We start from the raw sequence: 26,843 nt of genomic DNA, 5'->3' as shown, positions 1-26,843 counted from the left end.
CTCTGCGTGACGTCACGTCGTCTTCTGCACTCTGTCGGGCTGATCAGGTTCACAAGGCAGTCTGATAGAGGTCCAGTTTTAAATGTGACGTGAACGCTGACGCAAAAAATATTGAATATCAGCCAAAAATCTGAATTGAGCATCAAGACCTGCAGTGTGAACAGAGCCTGAGACTCACAGGAGACTCAGAGAGGAGATTATAAACTCTATAGACAATAAAAAAACTCACAGCTGGAGTTTCCATTGATTTTAAAAGCACTTGATACCCTAAATCATGACATATTAATGAATAAAGTGCAGAAGTGTGGAGTCAGAGGAGTGGTGTTGAACTGGGTGAGAAGCTATTTGGAGAACAGGAACCAGTTTAAGATGGAGACTGTTACTCTGAACATGGGGATCCTGTGTGTGGGGTCCCCCAGGGATCAGTGTTAGGACCAACACTGTTTGTACTGGACATCAACCACATCTGGAAAGTTTCTGGAATGGTGAAGTTCGGATTATTTGCTGATGACACAAGTATTTTAGGAACTGGTGAGGATTTACAGGAACTTTTGGAATTAATCACCTCAGAGTTGAAAAATATTAAATTATGGTTTGATAAAAATAAGTTAAATTAAATCTATGTCAAACTAAAATTATGAGTTTTAGAAAATGTAAAATAAATAATCAGACTGAAGTACAGAGAGAGGGTGTAGATATAGAAATGGTGAATCAAAACCAGTTTTTAGGAGTACTGATTCACCTCAAACCACAAATAAAACAAGCTGAAAACTAAATACCCAGAAGCATCTCAGTCCTGGCCAAAGCTGAAATCTCTTAATATTCTGTACAACTCACTGATACTACCTTATCTAACTTACTGTGTGGAAGTACAGGGAAATACTAATGCAAGTTCCCTGAAAAGACACATCACAATAAGAATTGTACACAGTGTTGGCACTCTGGAGCATACTAATCCACATTTTTCACAATAAAACATTTTAAAATGTATGGATCTTGTGGAGTTTAAAACTATTCAAATAGTTCATAATATATTACCAGGTAATATTCAAAAATTGTTCTGCAACAGAGAAAAGGGTTCTGATTTAAGAGGAGAGTTAAAGTTTAAAACTCATAAAGTCCTCACCACCCTTAAAGGGTTTTGTGTCACAATCTGGCATAAGATTATAGAATAAACTGTGTGTGGAGAATAAATGACTGTTAAACGCTCATTTAAAAAGAGCTGATCCTGGCGAGGTGTACTGCTTGTTGATGACCTGAGGATTGTTTGTTCGTACAGTAGTACTGTTTGAGTGACAGGTGCGTTCACTGTTGATAGTATATTGTAGGATTCAATGTATTGAAAGTGATGAAGATATATTGTTGTAAATTAAGAAAACCACAATGATGTGAAGGGGTAGGATTAAATAAGTACGTCTTCTTTCTACTCCTTTTCCTGCATGTGAACGACACGGGCACATATGGTGTTGACCCTTTTATATTCTTTATGGAATCAGGGTTTTTTTTGTGTTTTCATTTTTTTACAAAAACTTCAAAACAAATCAAATGTAATTAATGAGGTGATGGAAAATAGTTCAAATTGGTATTTTCCAACTTCAGTTGTTAAAAAGGACAGATCTGTGACTGAGAATATTGAGGACATGGTGAAAGAGTTTAATGACTAAAGGATGAACGATTTGATTTAACGTCCAGTAAATGTACCTCAATGTTTCCTGGAGGGGTCTGTGAGAGTGACATTCTACAAGTTGTTAGAAAATTTCAAAGCAAATAAATCTGCAGATTGCTTTGATTTAAAAACGTCACTCTTAGAAGTTATTGTTTGTGTCCTTCAACCATCAATGTATATTTGTAACAAATCACCTCTCATGGACATTTTTCCAGACAAGATTAAAACAGCTTCAGTGATCCCAGTTTAATAAAATGGTGATAGACAAGGTGTTTCAAAGTATAGACCAGCGTCTTTGCTGCCTCAGTTTACAAAAAATTCTTGAAAAAAATATTTGTAGATTAACTGGATGCTTTTATTGAGAAATATGATTTATTGAATGAGCTTCAGTTTGGGGTGAGGAGGAATCGCTCAGCATTAGCAGAGATGGAATTTGTGGAAAACATTGCAACAACTGTAAGATGTATGGAGTTGGCTTGTTTATTGATTTACATAAAGCGTTAGTCTAAGTGTCAGGGTGCGAGGACTACCCACGAGCAGACTCGCACAAGGCAAACAGGTTCACCATCGGCGTTCACAAAGGGAGTCCAGGTCCAGGCGGAGGTCGGTACACGGCGGAAATCCAGAACACAAAGAAACACACGAGGAAGAGGCTGGCGTCATGAAGACGAAACAACAAAGACGATCGAGCAGAGAGACGATGAAGGAGCGGGTTTAAATACATGAGGAGAGGGAAGACAGGAGAGACACATCAGACTGATTACACACACACACACACACACACACACACATAGGAGGAGGACACAGGAAGGGCAAGAAGAAAATTCAGCAGTGACGTCAGCCAGCTGCTGGAAAAAAAGCTTTTTCGGCAGGACTGTTCATACATATAAGAAGCTGCCGAAGTCGCAGCCCACGCCCCCTCACAGCAGGCCACGCCCCCTCGCCACAGACCACGCCCACTCACAGCAGGCCCCCCCCGCCGCCACAGGCCACGCCCCCTCACAGCAGGCCACACGTCTGTGATGCGGCGTTTAAACTTTTCAACTGCAGTTTATTTCTGGCCTCCAGTGCTTTCAGAAACACATTTCTCTGAACTGTTTCAGTAATAAAAGAGAGTTTTTGTCCGAGCGCCATGTTGGTCCGGTTTTAACTTCAGGAGCTGACAGCTGTTCGTGATGCGTTCAGGTGCATCATGTAAAAGCCTGCACTCCGACATTTTAACGAGCTGCGGCGCTCGTACAGTAGTCGTACATACATTTGTTTCGGCAGTGCGGCACCCACACAGTTGGGCCAGGGCGGTTGGCACAGCCAAAACAAATGTCTTCGGCCAGAGGGAGCTGGATGAAGGAAATTACGTCATTTCGTTCGGCAGGACCTGCACTGCCGAACTTCCGTCTTGTTCTTATAGAGTATGAAGAGGCCTTAAGAGTTGTAGCACAGCTCGGGTTAAGAAGTTATTTGAATCAAAGGTTTCATTATGTGAGCATTAATCATGTTAAATGTCGTCCTAAAAGAGTAGCCTGTGGAGTTCCACAAGGTTCAGTACTGGGATCTAGGTTATTTTTACTTTATATTCATGATATTTGCAGAGTAAGTGATGCATTATAATTTACCATGTTTGCTGATGACACTAATCTGTTGTGTTCTGGAGGAAACCTCAAGGAAATGTTGAACACAGCAGAAATAGAAATGATTAAGTTAAATACATGGTTTGCTTGAAATCAGTTATCATTAAATACAAGTAAAACAAAATGTATGTAGTTTGGTGGAAAACGAAGCAGATGCTGAAGTAAAACTGTGTATAAACAAGTTGAAATGAGAGGGTTTATGAAAGTATTTATGAGTAATAATAGATGACAAACTTTACTGGAGGCCTCACATAGAACACGTCGAACCAAAGTTGTCCCAGTCTGTTTCCTGTTCTTTACAAAACAAGAGACTTACTGAATAATAAATGTGTAATTGTATTGTACTGTTCACTAGTGCTTCCTTATAGGACATATTGTGTGGAAATATGGCGAAACACATATAAAACTAACTTTGATCCAATAATGAAATTGTAGAAAAGAGCGATGAGGACGATAACAAGAGCAGGACACCGGGATTCCACCAATCAACTTCTCATACAATCGTTCGCATTAATACTTCTGGATTTTATATTTTTAAAAACATTAGAACTTACGTTCTGTGTGTTGAGTAACAGCATCGCAGATGGTATTCAAACAATGTTTTCACAGAGAGGGGCGAGGTTATAGAACGGACTTACTGATGAGCTGAAGCGGTGGAATTCTCTCTGTTTTCAAAAAGACGTTAAGATGTGAAACAATTCAAGCTCATGCTGTTGAATTGTTAATTTGATATTTACTTATCATTCGAAAAGTGATTTCTAACTTAAACTGCCATTTAGTTTTTCTATTTGATTATTGATCTTTCTCTGTAAACCTTTGATGGGACAGGATCGCCAAAATAAAGCACGATTCCCTTTTTCCTTTGCTTTGGTTAATATTTTTTATAATGATGTTCTTGTTTGCTGCTTTGTACAAATGCAACTGAAATAAACTAACTAACTAAATATACTGTTTTGGAGGATTAATGTTAGCAGCAGCATCTTTAGCTCCACTGCTAATTAACAGCTGCCAGCCACGTCCTCCATTAGTGGGACGACTGATGGAGGACATGGAGGACAGTATGTTTGTCTCCACACACAGTCCATGAAGCCTTTCTGAATGAAAACACCACGCGTGTGGAGCGACGCGTTCGTCTCCACGGATCAATGTGATTCACAGCCGACGACACGTTTGTGTTGTTTGAGATCGTGTCCGCCGTGAGGCAGTTGGTGGAGGAGTCGATCCGCTGCCGTGGTGAGAGGAGGAGCTCCGCCGGCGCCACGTGACTTCGTGATGACATGCTTCTGATGACCCGATGTGTCCGAGCCCACGTCGTCAAGGTTGCATGTTTCCTGGTGGAGGTTCAGAGACTCATCCAGTCTGTCCATGGAGAAGTCAAGCAGACAAACGCCGATGGTTTTCGTGTGAGATGTACTCAAACTGAAAGTGTAATCTATTTGAGTGCTCGTTCCATCCTTTCAGAAGGTCTTTTTTCTTACACCAAACCCTCGATCATCGCTGTTGTGTTGATTCCCACAGACTTATCATGGAGGATATAGTTTATCGTGACTGTTCCCTGACATTCTGTCATTAACCACAGGGGAGTAAAGCCCAGCGCCACTGTTCCCCTGAACGTTTCACTGCCGTACACACTGACAGTCCAACACATTGAGTTAAAGTGCAGCCACAGCAGGGGGTCTCTGTGTCTGCATCGTTAATGTGGCCAAAACAGTCCGACAGTCACGGACGTCTCCTCCAATGGCCATGTCAGTGACGTCACTAACAGGACAGTCCATTACGGAGCGGTGGAGGCTGTGCCACACCTTCTGTGGTGGAGGACTAACGTTGACAGGCAGCTTCCTCTGGTCCTGCGTGGCGTCCCTCGCTCATTAGCGACACACAGCTCGCCGGCTCCGCCAGCGTCTGCGTGTCGCCTCCAATGCGTACAGGGAGAAGACAAACGGCCATTTGTTCCCGAAGTGGCCCGGGGGGGGGGGGCATCAGTCTGCCTCCTCTGCCGGTTGGTCTACCCCATGTGGCCGCGCTGTCAGCTGGGAGGAGGCGCTGGACAACCACCTCATCATGAAGGACAGAGAAGGAAGGAGATGTCTTCTCTGTCCACAAACAGCTGCACAGTGCCTCATTACCAGTGTTGCCACAGTTACCTTGAAAAAGTAGTTTGAATACCGATTGCTAGTTACTCCTTTAAAAAGTTACTTAGTTACTTCATTGATTACTTGTTTTTAAAAGGAACTCAGTTAGATTACAAGTTACTTTTTAGTTACTTTCAGAAGCTGCCGAATAACACCCCCCCACTGCCTCGACATGAAAATGAAAAAACTGCTCATCACTGCCTCCTGCGCCATGTTTAGAATTTAACCTTTGACCTTCATTCTTTGTTGTATTTATATCTATTGTTAGAATTTTACTATTACTGGTATTTATTTACCCCCTGATGTAGTTGTAGTTTGCGGTTACATTGTTTATCTATTCATTCATTTGTACTACCTGTTCTTAGCTACCATTTAATTTCCCCCCGGGGACAAATTAGGTGTTTCATTGATTGATTGATTGAGTGATTGAAAAAAGGGGCGGGGCTTCCTGTAAATATATCTTTTTAATCAGAAAAATTACAAAAATAGTGTAACATCTCTGCAGTTGTGTTCTTGTTGCAATGTTGAGGATTGACGATGTTTGTTAGTTCCGATTCTTTTGTGTCACCTGAATGCACCGTTAGAGTGAGCTGGCCTGTGATTGGCTGAGAGTGGAGAAGGGGGCGGGTCAGGTGAGCGTTCAGAGTTCGGTGCAGAAATCGCCTGTGTGTGTGTGTGTGCGTGTGTGTGTGTGTGTGTGTGTGTGTGTGTGTGTGTGTGTGTGTGTGTGTGTGTGTGTGTGTGTGTGTGTGTGTGTGTGTGTGTGTGTGTGTGTCAGTTTGGAGGAGAACAAAGCAGCGGTCCGGTTCTGTTTAAGAACAAAGAGGCTTTACAGAGAAGAAACTAGTAAAAAATAGTAACGCGTTAATGAAAAAAGTGGTCATATGAGAGCAACGCGTTACTAAGTAATGCATGACTAAGTAACGTGTTACCAGCATCACTGATGATTGGTCAGACACTGCTAGCTCCGCCCCTTTCATGTGAACGCACTGATCCTGAACGGAAACTCTAGGTTGAACTAGTGAGGTGATAACGTGCTTCCTGTTAATGCTGAGTTAATCCAGGTAACAGAGAAATCCTGGTATGTTAATCTAGGTAACAGAGAAATCCTGGTATATTAATCCAGGTAACAGATATCTTGGTATGTTAATCCAGGTTATAAAGATATCCTGGTGTATTAATCCAGGTAACAGAGAGATATCCTGGTATGTTAATCTAGGTAACAGAGAAGTCCTGGTATGTTAATCCAGGTAATAAAGATATCCTAGTGTATTAATCCAGGTAACAGATATCCTGATATGTTAATCCAGGTAACAGAGAAATTCTGGTATGTTAATCCAAGTAATGAAGATATCCTGGTGTATTAATCCAGGTAACAGCGATATCCTGGTATGTTAATCCAGGTAATAAAGATATCTTATTATGTTAATCCGGGTAACAGAGAAATCCTGGTATGTTAATCCAGGTAACAGCAATATCCTGGTATGTTAATCCAGGTAATAAAGAAATCCTGGTATGTTAATCTAGGTAACAGAGAAATCCTGGTATGTTAATCCAGGTAAGAGAGAGATATCCTGGTATGTTCATCCAGGTAATAAAGATACCCTGGTATGTTAATCTAGGTAACAGAGAAATCCTGGTATGTTAATCTAGGTAACAGCGATATCCTGGTATGTTAATCCAGGTAATAAAGAAATCCTGGTATGTTAATCCAGGTAATAGAGAAATCCTGGTTTGTTAATCTAGGTAACAGATATCCTGGTATGTTAATCCAGGTAACAGCAATATCCTGGTGTATTAATCTAGGTAAGAAAGATCAACCCAGAGTTACGTGTGAAAGGGGCGGGGTTTGCAGCGTTTGACCAATCACAGAGGGAGACACCCTGTGTGCAGTCCTCAACACATGCCTGTGTGTTGCTGGACAGCCAGCCAATCATTAAAGAAAATCCTCCGTACACAAGGCTGGCTTTTCTTGTTTAGTGAAGATTTCTTGTATTTGAGATTGGTAAAAAGACGAAAGTTTCTCCAGGCTCAAACGTTTAGAGCGACACAGCGTGTTCATGAAAGTTCCTCAGGACTCGTTTCTGCCGCTGGTTTAGCTCCCACGGAGAGGAAACCCCGAAGATCGTCTAAACGCGAGAAGAGCGGTCACTCTGCTGTGACAAAAACGATCCTCTCTGAAGAAGATGTACCACTCTGTTGACTTTCTAAACATCAGAACTGCTGGATTATCTGACCGAGAGGAAGAACATACAACAAGAACAGGAGAGGCCCCAAAACAGAGCCTTGGGGCACACCGTACAGCAGATTGCTGGACTCTGACATTATATGGTTGACAGACACTCTGAAGGTTCTACCTCTCAGGTATGAAGAGAACCATTGAAGCACTGGACCCGACATTCCAACCCGGTCACATAACCTGTTTATCAGGATCAGTTGGTCTACTGTGTCGAAGGCTGAGGAGAGGTCCGATAGGACAAACACCGTGCAGCTCCCTGAGTCTGCAAACATCATGATGTCACTGGACTTTTTTACCTGCAAGGTGGATCCAAGACCTTCTCTGGTCAAGTTCTGGTAGTGGCCATTTTACCTTCTCTGGTCCAATCCTGGCGGACTCTTCAGACCTTCTATGGTCCAGTCCTGGTGGACTCTTCAGACCTTCTATGGTCCAGTCCTGGTGGACTCCTCAGACATATAGTCCAGTCCTTGTGGTCCTGAGGTTCTAGCAGGAACAGCCGGTGTGGTCCTCACCAGCTTTTAGAGAAGTTCTCAGATGTTCTTCTGCTCACTGCCAGTTGGAACCAGGTTCTGTCACTTCCTGATGTCTTTCTATAATCTCCAATCAGTCTGACTCTGACCTCTGACCAGTGACTTCTGACCAGTGACCTCTGACCAGTGACCTCTGACCTCTTCTCGTCCTCGAGAACTGAAGCTCACTGAGATCTTCTCTGGTTCTCTCAGTTCTCTTTAAAATGCTGCAGATGATTGGTGTGAAGACCCAGAAGATCAAATACTCAGACCAACAACCATGAATGTTTAGTCTCTTCAGTCATTTTCCTTCATCCTTCTGCTCAGTTTGACCTCCATCAGCTCATCTTCATCATGTGTCCTACTCAGTTTGACCTCCATCAGCTCATCTTCATCCTGTGTCCTACTGAGTTTGATCTCCATCAGCTCATCTTCATCATGTCTCCTGCTCAGTTTGATCTCCATCAGCTCATCTTCATCATGTCTCCTACTCAGTTTGACCTCCATCAGCTCATCTTCATCATGTGTCCTGCTCAGGTTGACCTCCATCAGCCCATCTTCATCATGTGTCCAGCTCAGGTTCACCTCCATCAGCTCATCTTCATCATGTGTCCTACTCAGTTTGACCTCCATCAGCTCATCTTCATCATGTGTCCAGCTCAGGTTCACCTCCATCAGCTCATCTTCATCATGTGTCCTACTCAGTTTGACCTCCATCAGCTCATCTTCATCATGTGTCCTACTCAGTTTGACCTCCATCAGCTCATCTTCATCATGTGTCCAGCTCAGGTTCACCTCCATCAGCTCATCTTCATCATGTGTCCAGCTCAGGTTCACCTCCATCAGCTCATCTTCATCATGTGTCCAGCTCAGGTTCACCTCCCTCAGCTCATCTTCATCATGTCTCCATGCAGAAACACATGCGACTGGGTGAACAGGTGGACATAATAAAGTGGCCGGTTATTGCAGTGTAGCAGTGGATTTTATGCCCTCAGTAAAGACTCCCAGGCTCAGCTTTGTCAGTCAAGGATCAATTGTAGTCCTGTAATGGCACTGATGTGATCACAGCTTGCACAAAGTCTGTAAGTGTATGAGCTGCATATTTCCTTCAGGACTCTGAGGTATTCTTGTTTTGGGTTTTTTTGTTTGTTTGTTTTTTTTCAAAAACGTCCTCGTCCTCTTGGGTCCCCGCTTCTGTTGTTCCTTTCCTGACTGTCTTGGGCTCCTCTGTTCTTTTGTTAAGAGGATGAGGACATTAACCTTTATGAGACTTATTCCCCTTCCTCTGTCTATTTAAACTTCATGACTCAATTTATGTGGAGAGAGCACTTCTGTGGGTCAGCCACTGTAATTTCATGACCTGTGAGAACAGCCTGAGCACAACAATAGAAAAAAGTGGACGGTAATTAAAGCAGCGATTGCAACCTTATCCGAGCTGCGGCCGGCCCACTCCGCTGCAATTAATGGCTGAGAGATGAAAGTGTATGAAATTATAGATGCACGCTTGAAAGGTCGGCAATTATGTGAAACCCAAGGAGGCTCAAGGAAGGGACTATTAATCAAGAAGTCTGGTCTGGAATTTCCTTGAAGTGCTTATTTTGCTCACGTCCCGTAAATATGAAGTGTGGCGTGACATTCATTCTTTCACTCCAGGACCTGAGACTTTCAATCGGATGTGAGAACACCTCCCTGAACAATCTTTATATTGATGTTTTAACCCACGGTGAGACAAACCAGGATATCTGTTACCTGGATTAACATACCAGGATATCTCTGTTACCTAGATTAACTAACCCAGACATTCTGGATGCTGATCAGCATTAACACGAATCAGGTTATCAAGTCACTAGTTCAACCAGAGTTTCCGTTCAGGATTAGAGCGTTCCCATGAAAGGGGCGGAGCTTGCAGCATGTGACCAATCACAGAGGGAGAAACCCTGCCGAGCAGCTGATTATCCAGATCTGAGCAGTTCATCCAGAAGAAAAAAACAGAGTTAATACTTAAGTTCATTTTGACGAGAAAATCAAAGTTAATCCTTAAATTCATCCAGAGGAGAAAACTAGAATTAATCCTGTATTTAATCCAGATGAGAAAACCAGAGTTAATCCTGAAGTTAATCTTGAAGATAAAATCAGGGTTAATCCTGAAGTTTATCCGGAAGAGAAACCCCGGGGTTAATCCTGACATTAATCCAGAAGAGAAAACCAGAGTTAATCTTGAAATTCATCCTGAAGAGAAAACCAGAGTTAATCCTGAAGTTCACCGAGAAGAGAAAACCAGAATTAATCCTGAAGTTCACCAAGAAGAGAAAACCAGAATTAATCCTGATATATTTCTTGAAGATAAAATCAGAGTTAATCCCTAAATTCATCCAGAAGAGAAAACCAGAGTTAATCCTGAAGTTCATCCAGAAAACACAACCACAGTTAATCCTGTAGTTCTCTCCAGCAGAGAAAATTCATAGTTTTGGTTCAGGCCTTAGATCGAGGCTGTGGATACAGGCCTTTTTTTCACACCAATAAACTGGTGGTGGTGGTGGTGGTGGTGGTGGTGGTGGTGGTGGTTGTTGTTGTTGTTGTTGTTGTTGTTGTTGTTGTTGTTGTTGTTGTTGTTGTTGTTGTTGTTGTTGTTGTTGTTGTTGTTGTTGTTGTTGTTGTTGTTGTTGTTGTTGTTGTTGTTGTTGTTGTTGTTGTTGTTGTTGTTGTTGTTGTTGTTGTTCCAGGACATGACGGCCTGTTCTTCCAGGACATGGCCTGTTCTTACAGGATATGATGACCTGTCCTTCCAGGACATGACGGCCGTTTCTTCCAGGACATAGCCTGTTCTTCAAGGACATGGCTTGTTCTTCCTGGATATAGCAGCCTGTTCTTCAAGGATAAGGCCTGTCCATCCTGGATATGGCCTGTTCTTCCAGGACATAGCCTGTCCTTCCCGGACATGGTCTGCTCTTTCTTGACATGGCCTGTTCTTCCTGGACATGCCGGCCTGTTCTTCTTGGGCATGGCCTGTTCTTCCAGGATATGGCCTGTTCTTCCTGGACACGACGGCCTGATCTACCAGGACATGGCCTGGTCATCCTTGACATGGCCTGTTCTTCCAGGACATGGCCTGTTCTTTCTAGACATGGCCTGTTCTTCCAGGATATGGCCTGTTCTTCCAGGACATGGCCTGTTCTTCTTGGACATATTCTGTGCTTCCAGGACATGGCCTGTTCTTCCCGGACATAGCCTGTTCTTCCCGGACATGGCCTGTTCTTCCTGGACATGGCCTGATCTTTCAGGATCTGGCCTGTTCTTCCTGGACATGATGGCCTGATCTTCCAGGATCTGGCCTGTTCCATTTCTGTGAATTTAAAAGTAACCCTAATGGGAAAGTTGAACCCGCAGCTTGTCATACAAATTTCTCCTTTCAAGCAGTAATTCAGAAGAGATATAATAACAGAGTTAATATCAGACTCACTGCTCGTTGACTCCATCACCACATCTCATAGAAACATGCGAGAACAAACCTGTCTGAGCTGCTGACCTCTACACACACACACACACACATACACACACACACACACACACACACACACACACACATTAGAGAGAGAGCAATTAAGAAATCTCTTTATTGTACATTATCTATAGAAAATGAAGTGAATACACTTCAGGGCTCGTTGTTAGTTTGTTGTTTATTACAGTTCATCAATTTATTTCTTTTCTTTCTGCTTCTGGTCCAAGGTGGGCGGCGCCCTAGCACCCTGAATTGAACAGCTGCCACTCAATTTCTGCTCTTCTTCTAAAATAAATGTTGGTAGGTCGGTCGGTCGGTCGGTCGGTCGGTCGGTCGGTCAGTTAGTTAGTTGACTGTCTGGATGTGTGTTTGGTTATAAAGTGACACTCAGTTGTATATCTGGACCTGCACATTGTATTCATGCCTGCTGGTATGTGTTCCAGGTGCCTTCCAAACCTGTGTGAACATGGCGGCCGCTGCTGGCAGAGCTGGAGCTCCTTCTCCTGTGACTGTTCAGGGACCGGATACTCTGGATCCACCTGCCACACCTGTGAGTTTCACCTTGACAGTGAAGACCCGGAGGAGAGTGAGGCAGGGAGGCGGTGGAGCGGTTCTCCAGCATCACCTTGTGATCCGTGGTGGAGCTGTCTCCCCGTGAACCTGCTGCGTCCCCAGAATGCTGATTTCCTCTTTATATGCAGGCTAATGCTGCTGTCATTACATGTCAGAGGGAACGTGACAGAGAACAACACTTCCTGAATTCACAACAACTTCTTCCTTCTGCTTTTTCTCCAACCAGGACATATCTGACCCCGTCTGCTACTGCTGCAGCTCACTTCATCCTCAAAACCACCTTTATCATCATCATCATCATCATCATCATTGTTATTATTATCATCATCATAATCATCATCATCACATCATCATTGTTATCATCATCATCATTGTTATTATTATTATCATCATCATCATTGTCATCACCCTTATCATAATCATCATTGTTATTATTATCATCATCATAATCATCATAATCATCGTTGTTATGATGATGATCATCATCATCATCATAATTATTATCATCATCATCATCATCATTTTTATCATCATCATCATCATTGTTATTATTATTATCATCATCATCATCATCATTATCATCATCCTTATCATCATCATAATCATCATCATCATCATCATTATTATCATCACCATCATCATCATTGTTATTATTATTATCATCATCATCATCGTCATTATCATCATCATTGTTATTATTATTATTATCATTATCATCATCATCATTATTATTATTATTATTATCATTATCATTATTACCATCATCATCATTATTCACAACCTCTCTCTATTTCAATATTATTGATAATATTCAACTATCAATACCAACATTACATTTAACACGTGAAACACTTCTTGTTTCCATGATATCTATCATAAAATCTTTTAAAAAGTGAGACCCCCGGCCCCTACCAGCCAACACCCCTATCCTAAATAATCTGGTGATTTTAACTCTGTATGTTTTTGAGAAGTGCTTAAAGAAGACAGATTTATGTCTTATTAAAGGTAACATTACTTTAGTTGTTCGGTATTATCTGGTTGCTTAAGTAAACTAATGTTTTATGTGCCGTGCTCTGTGGTTTCTGGCTTCACCACCACCCATTTTACAAAGCAGCCATGTCTGGTCTTTGCAGCCATCTACGAGACCTCCTGCGAGGCCTACAAGCTGATTGGCAGCTCCTCTGGCTTCTACTCCATCGACCCAGATGGAAGCGGCCCCCTGGGGCCCACAGCGGTTTACTGTAACATGACAGGTGAGTTCACTGCAACGTGACAGGTGAGTTCACTGCAATGTGACAGGTGAGGTCACTGCAACGTGACAGGTGAGTTCACTGCAATGTGACAGGTGAGGTCACTGTAACGTGACAGGTGAGTTCACTGCAATGTGACAGGTGAGGTCACTGCCGACTGCCGTGTCGTCAACTTTACCCTCAGTCAGCTGCAGCAGGATGTGGAGTCTCTCACATCAATCTGCAGTGTCGACACTTCACTGTTCCCAGACAGAGTGGTGTGGTCACACTCCCTGAAACACACTCCCTGAAACACACTCCCTGAAACACACTCCCTGAAATACACTCCCTGAAACACGCTCCTTGACACACACTCCCTTACTCACATCCCTGACACACACATCCCTGACACGCACATCCCTGACACGCACACTCCCTCACAGACTCTCCCTCACACACTCCCTGACACACACACCCTTACTCACATCCCTGACACACACTCCCTTACACACACTCCCTTACTCACATCCCTTACACACACTCCCTTACACACACTCCCTTACACACACATCCCTGACACACACTCCCTCACAGACTCTCCCTCACACACTCCCTGACACACACTCCCTGACACACACTCCCTGACACACACACTCCCTGACACACACTCCCTGACACACACTCCCTCACAGACTCTCCCTCACACACTCCCTCACACACTCTCTGACAGCCTGCAGCCACATCTGCTGGAGATCAGGGTTTCCTGTCATGGCCACTCGGCACAATATGAACTCAGTTCAGACTGCAGCTTCTCTTTATTTGACTGGACCATCCTGTACTCACTGTAAACTGAGCTGAAACAAAATGAAATCCGATTGTTGGAATTTATTGACCAGCAGATGAAATTAATGTTTTTCACAAATGAAGGAGAAGCTGTCAGCTCTTCACACATAAGCTCACACAGTTAACTTTAACCTGATATAAGTGCTGACCTCGTGAATTTTCCAATAAACAGATCGCTTTTTATTTGGTTCACAGAATTTGGTTGCTTTTATCTGGACTCAGTGGCACAACTTGGAAACAGAGTTAGACGGATACGATATTTATTCTGCAAATCAGGTCAGGTAGATTGAACCCAAGGCAAAGGTAGAAAAAGGACAAGACGAGAGAGAATCCAGCAAAACCAAGGTTTTCCAAAGGCAATGAGACAAACCGCCACAGACAGATTCACAACAAACACATATATAAAAAACAAACATATACAAAAACAAACATATATATATATATATATATATATATATATATGTGTGTGTGTGTGTATATGTAGGGGGAAATGGTAAATTTTTGAATTGTCTTTTAATTCCACATTTATCCACCTCTTACAGACTTACTGTGGTATTATCCTTTGTGTAGTGAGTGAAGGAGTGTGATGGAGGACCTGACCTGTGTGTGTGTGTGTGTGTGTGTGTGTGTGTGTGTGTGTGTGTGTGTGTGTGTGTGTGTGTGTGTGTGTGTGTGTGTGTGTGTGTGTGTGTGTGTGTGTGTGTGTGTGTGTGTGTGTGTCAGAGGAGAGGGTGTGGACGGTTCTGACCCACAACGTCACAGCTCCAATCAGGGTCCAGGGCTCGTCGGTTCAGAAGCCTCACAGCATGACATTAAACTACAGCACGTCGGCCGAGCAGCTCCGCGCCGTCATTGCAGGGTCAGAGCAGTGCCAGCAGGAAGTGGTGTACCACTGCAGGAAGTCCCGCCTCTTCAACACCAAAGGTAAGTGTCCACATAATATATCAAAATCCTCTGCCGCCACCTGCTGTGCTGCCGTTCTACTTCTACTGTCCCAGTAACCTGAAGGAAATCCCTGAACGCTTCTCTGTGCACATCATCTGAAACTGCACAGGGCGCCTTCGGTGTCGCAAACATTGCACATTAGCTCCTACATCGTGAAACATTTATGAAGTCCTGAATCCCACTGTTCCCTCCGTGCCTGGAGAAAGCAAACAAACAAGTCGATTATCACAGCAGACTAAAGACAGACAAGGAAGCTGCTGGTTCAAGGCTTGTTGGTCGGTGGGTGGGTGGGTGGTTGGTCAGTGGGTCGGTGGGTGGGTGGGTGGTCAGTGGGTCGGTGGGTGGGTTGGTCGGTGGGTCGGTCAGTGGGTCGGTGGGTTGCTGGGTCGGTGGGTCGGTCAGTGGGTAGTTGGGTGGGTGGGTCGGTGGGTAGGTCAGTGGGTGGGTCGGTGGGTCGGTTGGTTGGTGGGTCGGTCAGTGGGACGGTCGGTGGGTGGGTCGGTTGGTGGGTGGGTCGGTCAGTGGGTGGGTCAGTGGGTCGGTGGGTCGGTGGGTTGGTGGGTCATTAAGGCATTCAGTCCCTTATCCCCTCTCTCAACTCTGTAATCAACCTTCACTTCAGCCTCAAACATTTAAACATGAAGGGTAAATACTGGATTGTGATGAAGACTTGTTGGGTGTACAGCAACTCAAAATGTTTGTCTGGAGGACTTTGTTCTGGTCTCACTCACCTCATGCAGCACTCTGTGTCTTTTCACGCCATGCAGACTTCTTGAGGTGGTCCGTCGTCCTCAGCCTCACTGCTGATTGATTTCCACATGCTTGGTTTAGCATTCAACTCTCAGTTCCCTTGTTTCATCATTGCTCGGGTTCACTTCCTTCTACCTTTGGTTTTCTTTATTCTTATCTTTCCGCTGTGGAGAATTGTTAGTGGACGTTGTACAGAAGTCTGTTGCTAAGCAACAATAATGTGTTCACATGGCTGTGCGTCACTAGAGCGGATGAAACTATGAGCAGTTTTGGGTCAGGCCTGCTGTAAGTTCAAATCTTTCATATGGTCACATTTAGAATAAGCAACGAAGACCTTCTTTATCTTCCTGCTCGTACCAGCTGCTTGTTCGCTGCAGTGTTAATATGTGAAATATTACTTTGTTAGAAATGGTCTAATATTTTCATCTGCTCTTGCATTCATTTTCAGCTGCATAATGAAACATTTCTACTGCGTTCATTTAGTGCAACAATGCCGCCACATGTTCACTGGTCCACCACTTTGTCAGCCTGCCTTCACAAGTTTTCCACAAGGTCCACTGAGAGCAGGTTGGATAAACAAACTCTCTGTGAGTACATATGGTATATTCTAAGGTGGTTGTATTTCACAGCGTGCCTTGTCCTGTGTGTCTTTCCGCTCACGTACCGCAGCTTTAAGAGACTCATCTCAGTCTGCTTGTACCTTTATGAGCAGTGTGACATTTTCAAGTGTGCTCTAATTACGTGTTCTTACTCTAATGAACAGCTCAGTGTATTCATTACTCCATACTGGGTGAAGTGGGGACGTGTGTGTTCAGATGACAAACGAGCATCGTCAGTTTAATGGCCGCTCCTCTCTGCATCTCCAAATATTCCAGCTGTCTAAAGGATCTCTGAGCGCACCGCTCGTGTTCTGCTGTTTGGTTCCCCGTTTCAGAAAGCAGGGATCAGCCGAGCTTTCATGGACGCCAATAATGATGATCAAAGTCTGATCAGTGTGAAAACCCCCATGTCCCCCAGGTCTAGCTTCAGATCAGGATCTGATCCGGTCCATTCCGAACCAGAGCCCAGGTTCTCGTCCATCCTTCTTCAGCACAGAGTCCACTGTGGGTTCTGATCCGGTCTCCATAGTCCACAGGTCTGTTACGTAACGTCCCCACGTGACTCTTCACCTTTCTGTTCAGAGGAACAGTGGCTTGTTCCGGTGAAATGAAATGAAATTCAACTTTATTTCTATTGAGGTTTTTCAGCCACGTGACAAAGTGACGTCATGAGTCGTGGTGCCGCCACGTTGGGCCGCAGCGGTAAACACAACCAGAACACAGCAGAGCGATTAATGGAGGTTTCACTAGCGTCAATCTGCCAGCAGCCACACGGTGGCGCCGTCCACACCTGGGAGTCGTCCAGATGGAGAAAGAAGCAGAGATATGAGGAGGAGCTGACAGTCGGGGAGAGACGAAGCCTTTTCTGTTCCTCCTGGGAGGTTTATTGGTTCCAGTCTGGAGACTGGACCAGGACAGACCCCCACAGTCTGGACCAAGAGAGACCACCTTCTAGAGACTGGACCAGGAGAGACCACCTTCTGGAGACTGGACCAGGAGAGAAAAACCACGGTCTGGACCCGGAGAGGCCACCTTCTGGAGACTGGACCAGGAGAGACCACCTTCTGGAGACTGGACCAGGAGAGAAAAACCACGGTCTGGACCAGGAGAGGCCACCTTCTGGAGACTGGACCAGGAGAGGCCACCACGGTCTGTAGACTGGACCAGGAGGGACCACCACCCTCTGGACCAGGAGAGACCACCACGGTCTGGAGACTGGACCAGTAGAGACCACCACGGTCTGGACCAGGAGAAACCACCTTCTGGAGACAGGACCAGGAGAGACCACCACGGTCTGGACCAGGAGAAACCACCTACTGGAGACTGGACCAGGAGAGACCAACACGGTCTGGAGACTGGACCAGGAGAGACCACCATGGTCTGCAGACTGTACCAGAAGAACCAAGTACCAAGCTGATCTGAACTGGACCTGCAGAGTTTGGAGGACTGAGAGTTTCCAGCTCCCCTTTTCACAGCTGGATCATCTCTCCTTCTCTGAGAGTCCCTGTCACTGCAGCCCCCATGTGGCTGGGTCTGTCCCACGTGACAGGCCTGTTCCTGTCCAGCCGGTTCCCGTGTGGCCTGTTCCTGGCCCTGGCAGAGTCCACAACAGCCCTGTGATGGGTATAATCAAGATCCCCTGGAAGACTCAACTGCAAGCCCACCTGTCGCCAGAGGAGAGGGACCGAGTCCGGAGTTTCCTGAGTTTTCTGAGTCCCGAATCCCTTTGGCCCCCGTGTCTTCTGAGTCCCGAGTCCCGAGGCTCTACCCACTGAGCAAAGAGTGGTTCATTCCCTCCGTCTTTAAGACGTCTTCAGGGAGGCCAGAATGAAAGTTTCTGTACGTCTTTCCTGGACATTGAGTGGACATCCTGTTTGGACGTCATATAAACATCCAAACAAGACCTCTGGATGACGTGACGCAATGAAGAAAAAATAATAATAATGCGACACCACCTGGAATTGAACCCAAACCTCCTTCATGACAGGTATGATTCTGACACCACTAGACCGGGGGTCGGCAACCCGCAGTTCCGGAGCCTCATGCGGCTCTTTGGTCCCTCTGCTGCGGCTCCTAGAGCCTCGGTCCCACCGCAGTTCGTCCCTGAGTGAGGTGGTGGACGGTACGGTACAGTACGGTAAGGTAGCACACCCAGACCAACTGTGTTGCTCGGTACCACTACAGAGAGTACGGTAAAGTGTAGTCAGGGGTTGTGAACGAAGCAGGGATGTAACGTCGTTACGTAACAATAGTGGTGTGAACAACGTGGAATTGGATCCACAGCTCTGCTTATCATGGCCGCCACACTAAACACTTCCGGGGTTCAGGAGAAGTGATAGAGAAGGAGACAGGAGGGACACTTCGGACGTACCTATAGAGTCTTGTTTTCAACATGGCGGCGCACGTGCGGCTTGGTGCACTCAGACCTACAGCAGCTTTTATTTGCTGTTGTTTGTGTTTTGTTTACTTTTCCGTGCAGTCAGTGCTCAATTACAGTATGAACGAACTGAACTCCTTGGAAGCGGAGCTTGATGTCTTGGTTAAGAAATGCGGATTGCAGACATGGAAAAGAGCTTTTCTGACGTCATGGTCTTAGTCTCTCTACTATTCGTCAAAATTGTGGAATTGGTTGAAGGGGCAGGCCACGTTGAAATCACAGGGGTTTGTAGAATTTTTAAAAGTAGGAATCGATTTGTGGAATCGTTGCGATCGCACATCGCAAAATCCTGGAGGGTCTGGAGAAAACTGAGTCTGCCAAGGTTGGACTGCTGCTCTCGATTCCTAGTCAGACTCTGAACAACAACACATTTTCACCACCAGCTAACAAATGATCTTCAGTACTTCCTGCGAAAGCTGCATGTGGATCATGTGATCATGTCACAAGGCATTATGGGATGGATCCACTGACTGAATCTCCCAGTCAGACTGACAGATGATTTTCTTTTATTATATATTACTGCATCGACAGATCACTTCCTGGCCTTGTGGACACGCGTTTAAATACTTCAGCTAATGCGTTTGTGATCATCTGCTCCGCTCAGAAAATTCAGCCGGGATATTTCTTTTGTTTCATTACACATTTGTTCAGGTAATCATTGGACACAAATGGAAAAAGAAAACCCTGGGTGATTGATTACTGGAAACTTATAAAGTTCATAAGTCATGATAATTGTCTCCTTGTCTTTCCTAACAGCGCATCAGCAGCTCCTTTAGCCAGGCCAGGGTATTGTGTGGTCTTTGTGTGACTTCCTGGGTTCTGGACTGAGGGCAGCTTCGTGTGTTTGCAGATGGCCGTCCTCTGTCCTGGTGGCTGGACCAGCGGGGGGAGAGGCGCACCTACTGGGGAGGCTTCCTGCCTGGAGTCCAGCAGTGTTCCTGCAGCCTGGAGGAAAACTGTGTCGACATGAGCCACTTCTGCAACTGTGACGCCGACACAGACTCATGGTACAGCTCAAGGCGGTTTCACCCTCCAGCCACAGGAAATACCCACATTAATGTTGGCAAACACTGGAAGCACACACACAGTTCTGTTAAAGTTAACTAGCCCATCAAGTGTCTGGATAACCACTGAACAAGTGGTCTGGTTCTGCTGTGCATCTATTGTCATGTGTACTGATTGAAAAAGGAAAGACGGGAGAAAAGAAGATGCATGATGTTGGCTAAAATGAGCAGAAAGTTCCCATTTGAACGCGAGAGATGGGGCATTTGTTTGGGATGCACCGACACCAGCATCAGGTATCTGGTCCGAGTATTCATTCTCGTGAACGCTCACTGATACAGCTCAGCAAGTATTACATGACGTCATGCCTCAGCAGTGACGTCTGTGGTTTGGAGATTCTTTAATATTAACGACAATGACTAAAGTAAGATAGACCATAAATTCTGTTTTCTGACAAAATATCAAGACGAGGAGAGAGAGAGAGTTCGTACAACACCAGCAGAATTAGTCCGATGTCGCTCAGTAGTTTAACTGCTCAGCTCGTAACTCTGAACTGTACAACATGCTACATGCTACATCCTAAAGAGGTTCAGGGTCTCACACACCAGCACTGCTACATCCCACTGAGCAGAGTTGTCCAAAGCACGTCTACAAGACGTCATCTCTACACGTCCAGACATCCTCAGGGAAGCCAGAATGAAAGTTCTTCTGTACTTCTTTCCTGGACTTTGGATGGATGTTTTGTCTGGATGTCATCTGAACGTCAATGTAATGAAAAACAATTGTGATTTCACCGTGAATTAAACCTAAACCTCCTGCATAACAGCCGAGACTCCTACCACTAAACCACCAGTGTGCCCTACAGTAGGTAACATTGGTTCTTACTCAAACTCAAATTACATAACAGACATGCTCATGAGGATTCCAGGCCAGAGTGCTGCAGTTTGTGTTTTTCTCCAGTCTGTATAATGTATCTGCACACCGTATGTTAACGTTCGCCTCCACCGCTCCTCTCTGGGGTTTCACATTAGCGATCTTCATTCGTGTTTTTTCCCCCGGCTCCTGTCTGCATGGTGATGTATGGCTTATTTTCCCTGTGTTTACTCTGCAGAGAAATACATTTATCTGCAGTGACAAGGCTCTCTGCTATTCTCTCTCTGTCGCAGGACGACTGACATGGGAGTCCTGTCCTATAAGGACCACCTGCCGGTGAGCCACGTGGTGGTTGGAGACACCAACAGGACGGGCTCGGAGGCCGTCTACCAGATCGGGCCTCTGCGATGTTATGGAGACAGTAGGTGATCGCTTCTCTGTCGACGCTCCAGTTTGTGGCTTATTGATTGAAAATAGCAAAGGCTCTGTGCACGTCTGACACCATCTTGCTTCACATAGCATCTTCATTTTAGCTTGTTCTGTGAGAGAATGAAGCAGTCCACTGTTTGATAGCCAAAGACCACGTCCACAACTGGCCTGTTTAGGCCAGGGGCGTCATGTATAAAACCTTGCAGAGGATTCCCTTCTAAAAATGTTTGTGCGACCAAACACTGAAAATGGCGTGCGCCAGAAAAATTGGATGGGTAAAACCGTGCGTATGCACATCTACACGCAATTTCCTTTTATAGTTGCCAGTCCACGTGGAAGGTTGAGTTCACAACACGCACTCAACACGCCCACTTTCTACCATAAATGGTCAATGCAAAGCGCCTCGTCAATATTTTTGCATCTCATTCAGCCTGTTGATCGCCGGCATTTGACACTAAATCCTTTCAGAAAGACGAGGAAAATTAATTTAATGGAGAGACAAATAGTCATGAGGAGGTGATGGTGTTATCTGGAGTCACAGTAGTGGAATCACTAATAAAAGAAAAACAAGTGATCAGCAGCTCGTCGTCACTGGAAATAGTGTGAGAGTCTGAGAGAGATCAGTGACTGTAGAGGTTGAGGAGAAGAGTCTGGTCTGAAGGTGGAGGACAGAGGAGAGTGACATCATGTAGGAGAGTGACATCATGTGGGAGAGTGGCATCATAGAGGAGAGTGACATCATGAATGAGAGTTACATCATGGAGGAGAGGAGAGTGACACCATGGAGGAGAGTGACATCATTTAGGAGAGTGACACTATGAATGAGAGTGACATCATGAAGGAGAGTGACATCATGGAGGAGAGTGACAAAATGAATGAGAGTGACATCATGAATGAGAGTGACATCATGAAGGAGAGTGACATCATGTAGGAGAGTGACATCATGTAGGAGAGTGGCATCATAGAGGAGAGTGACATCATGAATGAGAGTTACATCATGGAGGAGAGGAGAGTGACACCATGGAGGAGAGTGACATCATTTAGGAGAGTGACACTATGGAGGAGAGTGATATCATGGAGGAGAGTGACAAAATGAATGAGAGTGACATCATGGAGGAGAGTGACATCGTGTCGGAGAGTGACATCATGAATGAGAGTGACATCATGGAGGAGAGGGGCATCATGGAGGAGAGGAGAGTGACACCATGGAGGAGAGTGACATCATTTAGGAGAGTGATATCATGGAGGAGAGTGACACCATGGAGGAGAGTGACATCATGGAGGAGAGGAGGGTGACATCATGGAGGAGAGTGACATCATGTAGGAGAGTGACATCATGAATGAGAGTGACATCATGGAGGAGAGGGACATCATGGAGGAGAGGAGAGTGACACCATGGAGGATAGTGACATCATTTAGGAGAGTGACACTATGGAGGCGAGTGATATCATGGAGGAGAGTGACATCATGGAGGAGAGTGACACCATGGAGGAGAGTGACATCATGGAGGAGAGGAGGGTGACACCATGTAGGATAGTGACATCATGGAGGAGAGTGAAATCATGGAGAGAGGAGAGTGACATCATGGAGGAGAGCGACATCATGGAGAGAGGAGAGTGACATTATGGAGGAGAGTGACATCATGGAGGAGAGGGACATTATGGAAGAGAGTGACATCATGGAGGAGAGTGACATCATGTTGAGAGGAGAGTGACATCATGGAGGAGAGTGACATCATGTAGGAGAGTGACATCATGGAGGAGAGGAGAGTGACACCATGGAGGAGAGTGACATCATGTAGAGAGGAGAGTGACATCATGGAGGAGAGTGACATCATGTAGGAGAGTGACATCATGGAGGAGAGGAGAGTGACACCATGGAGGAGAGTGACATCATTTAGGAGAGTGACACTATGGAGGAGAGTGATATCATGGAATAGAGTGACAAAATGAATGAGAGTGACATCATGAAGGAGAGTGACATCATGGAGGAAAGGGACATCATACAAGAGAGTGACATCATGAAGGAGAGTGACATCATGGTAGTGACTCCACCGTGTGTCAGAGTATCGTAGAGGAAGGAGACATTTTGATGGCGACACAGCAGACTGATACAGTTCAGTTTTATCTGCTTATTCAATGTATAAATTAAATATTTGAACAGGGACTGTTTTATTCTCAGTCACTAGAGGTGGAGGAAGAAGGTGGAGAAGGTGGAGGAGGTGGGTGGAGGAGGTTGTCTGTCTGTAGCACCAGTGGGCTCCGCACGTCCACAGCGCAATGGGGATATAGAGCATCCACTGTTCAGCTTTACACACAACTAATTCCACGCTATTTATACATGTTTACTCTGAAATTAGACTGATTGTTACACACCTGGTCACAATTCATAATCAATCAGTTCTATCCTCTATCATTGATAATCAATCAGTTCTATCCTCCATCATTAATAATCAATCAGTTCTATCCTCTATCATTGATAATCAATCAGTTCTATCCACTGCTCTGTATCATTACAGATTTTCTCGATTGATAAGACACTAAATTCCATCCACTGCACACATTTCTCAATAACAGGACTCTGGTGTCAAAACCTTGAACACTAGTCATGGTTTGCACTCAGTTTCCCAAACTCTTGCACTCTTTTTGCAAAACACTGAACAAATTTTTTGCTCATTTGAACAAATTTTTCATGTGTAGCACACGTTTTTCCAACAACTGAACACTGGCAGGCAGAATTCCGACTGTGTTCCAACACAACTGTCACAATTAAGACACAACAGGTCAAACTGAAAACACTTTTCCAATGAACTGCACCTATAAAACCTGCTGGGAACTGCATTAGCTGGTCAGAATGGATGTCAGAGGAGTAAGAGGTCATGGTGGAAGAAGAGGACGTGGACTTGGACAACCTAGACCATGTCCAGAACCTGACCCGGCCCATGCACCTGGTCCTGGACCACGACCACGACCCAGACAAAGACCAAGGCAAAGACCCACGCAAAGAAATACAATTCTAGATGAAATTCGTGCCGCTGTCATTGATAATGTGCCGATTCATGGATCGACAATGAAAGAGGCAGGACAAAGGGTGACACCCAACCTGAGCAGATACCACTGCAGCCAACGTGGCGACTTTCTGGCAAAATCTGGTGATTTTTCAGGTCCTGTTGGTGACTTTTTCTTGTTAAAAGCGACTCGCGACAAATCTGGTGACTTTTTCTGGTGTTATTGGCGACTTTCTAGTGTGTTTGGCGACTCTGAGGTGAAAGCAGGTATGGTTCTGCAGTCACTGTGGTCAACGAGCAGCAGGTCCTGCTGTGAGCCCCTCCCCCGTCCTGAGGTCAGTGTGACAGTCCCTCCCTCCCTCCCTCCTGCAGTCAGACCCGAGGAGACCCTCACCACAGTGCGTCCACACTGAGAAGGAACCGAGCAAGGCCGCCGCCGCCTCACTGAGCTGCAAGTCAATATCAATGTTTTTCAATCACACTAAGGCCTCGTTTACACGACAACGAATTAGAGTGTATCTGCAAAACTTTCTTCACTTTTGGGGGGTCCGTTTACACGACACCAGTGTTCTAATGCACTGCATCCGCAAAGTTTTTAATCCGGCTCCCAAAGTGGAAAGATTCTTTCACGGCGCAAATCCCTCCTGCGGAGACTGATGGAGGCTACAGAGCCTGTTACTGCTCATCTCTCTCCCTCCCTCCTGCTCATCCAGTTGTAAACAAACATGGCGGCCGCGTAGTGGTACGACCCGCGGTCCATATTCTAGTTTTATCGTCCAGATCAGTAGTTTAATAGTTGAGACTCTCCCTGACAGCATCCGATGTGTCATCAGTCCATACGGATGTCAGGTTCTCTCCATTTTCTTCACGTTTATAGAGTCTTGTTCTCTGCACACGTCTGTGTAGTTTCATTACAAAATCAAGCAACAGCGCCCTCCGGTGGCCCGGCATACTAACTACATCGTTGTGTCTGTGTCCGCTGCTGCAGTGTAAACGCACTCCTTTTTTTTAGCGGATTAGGTGTTGTCACGTGAAACGTTGTCGTGTAAACAGGGCCTTAAGCAGATCCAATCAATCACTGCATTTGACTCTTTTTTCAATGACCAAAATAAAAACAAAAACACTAGAATCAGCAGCAGAAAGCTCATTTTGCAGTTCTAAACATGTTCAGGACATTTTTTTTACTTACTTTGTCTCTTCCACGATGTTATTCCTCTTTCCTACAGCGTGCCTTACAATTACACACTAATGTCCAATTATGCAAATTAGGTGATGATGTTCATTTAGCGACTTTGAGGACAGCCAATAGCTACTTTCCTTACTGAGGAGTTGGCAACACTGTGAGATACGCAGTGGGATCTGATTTCCTGCCCTTTTCTGAATCCTATAGAGGAATTCTTCTCTTCATGGAAGTAGAAGGTATATGAGCGGCAGCCATATATTCAGAAACTTGTCTTGCAGTCATGGTCTTTGCCAGTGAGGATGTTTCTGTTGATGCATGTCAGGATGGATCAGACACTTTAGTCCACGTTGCCTGGCCAGAGAAAACATAGCTTGTGATGTTAATGAGATCTTTGGTCTGACCAGGCTGAAAGAATTGATGCACACACGGTGTAGATATTTGCATACTGTACTGTGTACAATACAGTGCTGTATTTATTTGTCTAACATTATTTAGGGACCGAGCCCAAATGGCCAGGTCTCTATTGTGATTCGTACGCAACCGAGAACAAAGGCCGGGCCTCAGGCCAGAGCCCTTTAGTAAGTGCCCCGGCACTGAGTCTGAGGCCTCAGGAGACCCTTTGAAGCAGTAATCCAGGCTTTTATTCCATCCTGGCTGGATTACTGTAACGCTCTTTATGTTGGAGTCAGCCAGTCGTCCCTCGCTCGTCTCCAGTTAGTCCAGAACGCTGCAGAACACCTTCTACCTGGAGCAGGTAAGACGGAGCACAGAACTCCATTCTGGCTTCTCTCCACCGGCTGCCTGGTCATTTTACAATTCTTTTCAATTTGTTTTTAAATCTCTGAATGGTCTGGCCCCGCCCTCCCTCTCTGAGCTGCTCCTGCTCGGTGCCTCCGGTCAGCTGATCAGCTGCTTCTGGAGGTACCGAGGTCCAAACCAAAGGGGCCGGAGCTTGTTCTGTTGTGGAATGAGCTCCACTGGCCGTCAGACAGTCACCGTCCACTTTTAAAACTAATCTTAAGACCAATTTTTATTCTGTGGCTTTTAACCATGTTTGAGCCTCTGTGCCTGGTTTTATTGTTGTTAGTCTTGTAGCCCAGCTCTTCCTATTCTCTATTGGAAAGGGCTCTGAGTTCTGTGACACATAACTCTCTTATTTTGATAAGTCTCACTGGACTATCTTTTGTGTCTTTCTGTCCTTGGGCTTCTAATATTGTTTACACTAAAGACACAACCACTTATTTGAAATAAATACTTCCTGGAAAACAGTTAACTAAAATCATTCGCACTTTAATAAAAA

The 26,843-nt window shown here is 45.1% G+C and overlaps 1 protein-coding gene across 1 annotated transcript in view; it reads left to right on the top strand.

The window, feature by feature from the left end:
- Nucleotides 1-26,843, top strand: part of LOC308119737 (contactin-associated protein-like 5) — a gene marked incomplete at its 3' end in the record, with an annotated part of 169,874 nt that overhangs the window by 107,160 nt on the left and 35,871 nt on the right. Inside the window, exons 11-15 of the mRNA XM_080479887.1 lie at nucleotides 12,117-12,223; nucleotides 13,380-13,499; nucleotides 15,042-15,242; nucleotides 19,900-20,056; nucleotides 21,218-21,345. Of these exons, the coding sequence (XP_080336013.1) occupies nucleotides 12,117-12,223; nucleotides 13,380-13,499; nucleotides 15,042-15,242; nucleotides 19,900-20,056; nucleotides 21,218-21,345 (713 nt within the window). The remainder of the gene's footprint in view (nucleotides 1-12,116; nucleotides 12,224-13,379; nucleotides 13,500-15,041; nucleotides 15,243-19,899; nucleotides 20,057-21,217; nucleotides 21,346-26,843) is intronic.

Source organism: Lipophrys pholis (assembly GCF_963383615.2).
Source record: "Lipophrys pholis genome assembly, chromosome: 14".
NCBI lineage: Eukaryota > Metazoa > Chordata > Actinopteri > Blenniiformes > Blenniidae > Lipophrys > Lipophrys pholis.
The sequence above is the reverse complement of the archived record's forward strand: the minus strand, read 5'-3'. Positions and strand labels throughout refer to the sequence as shown.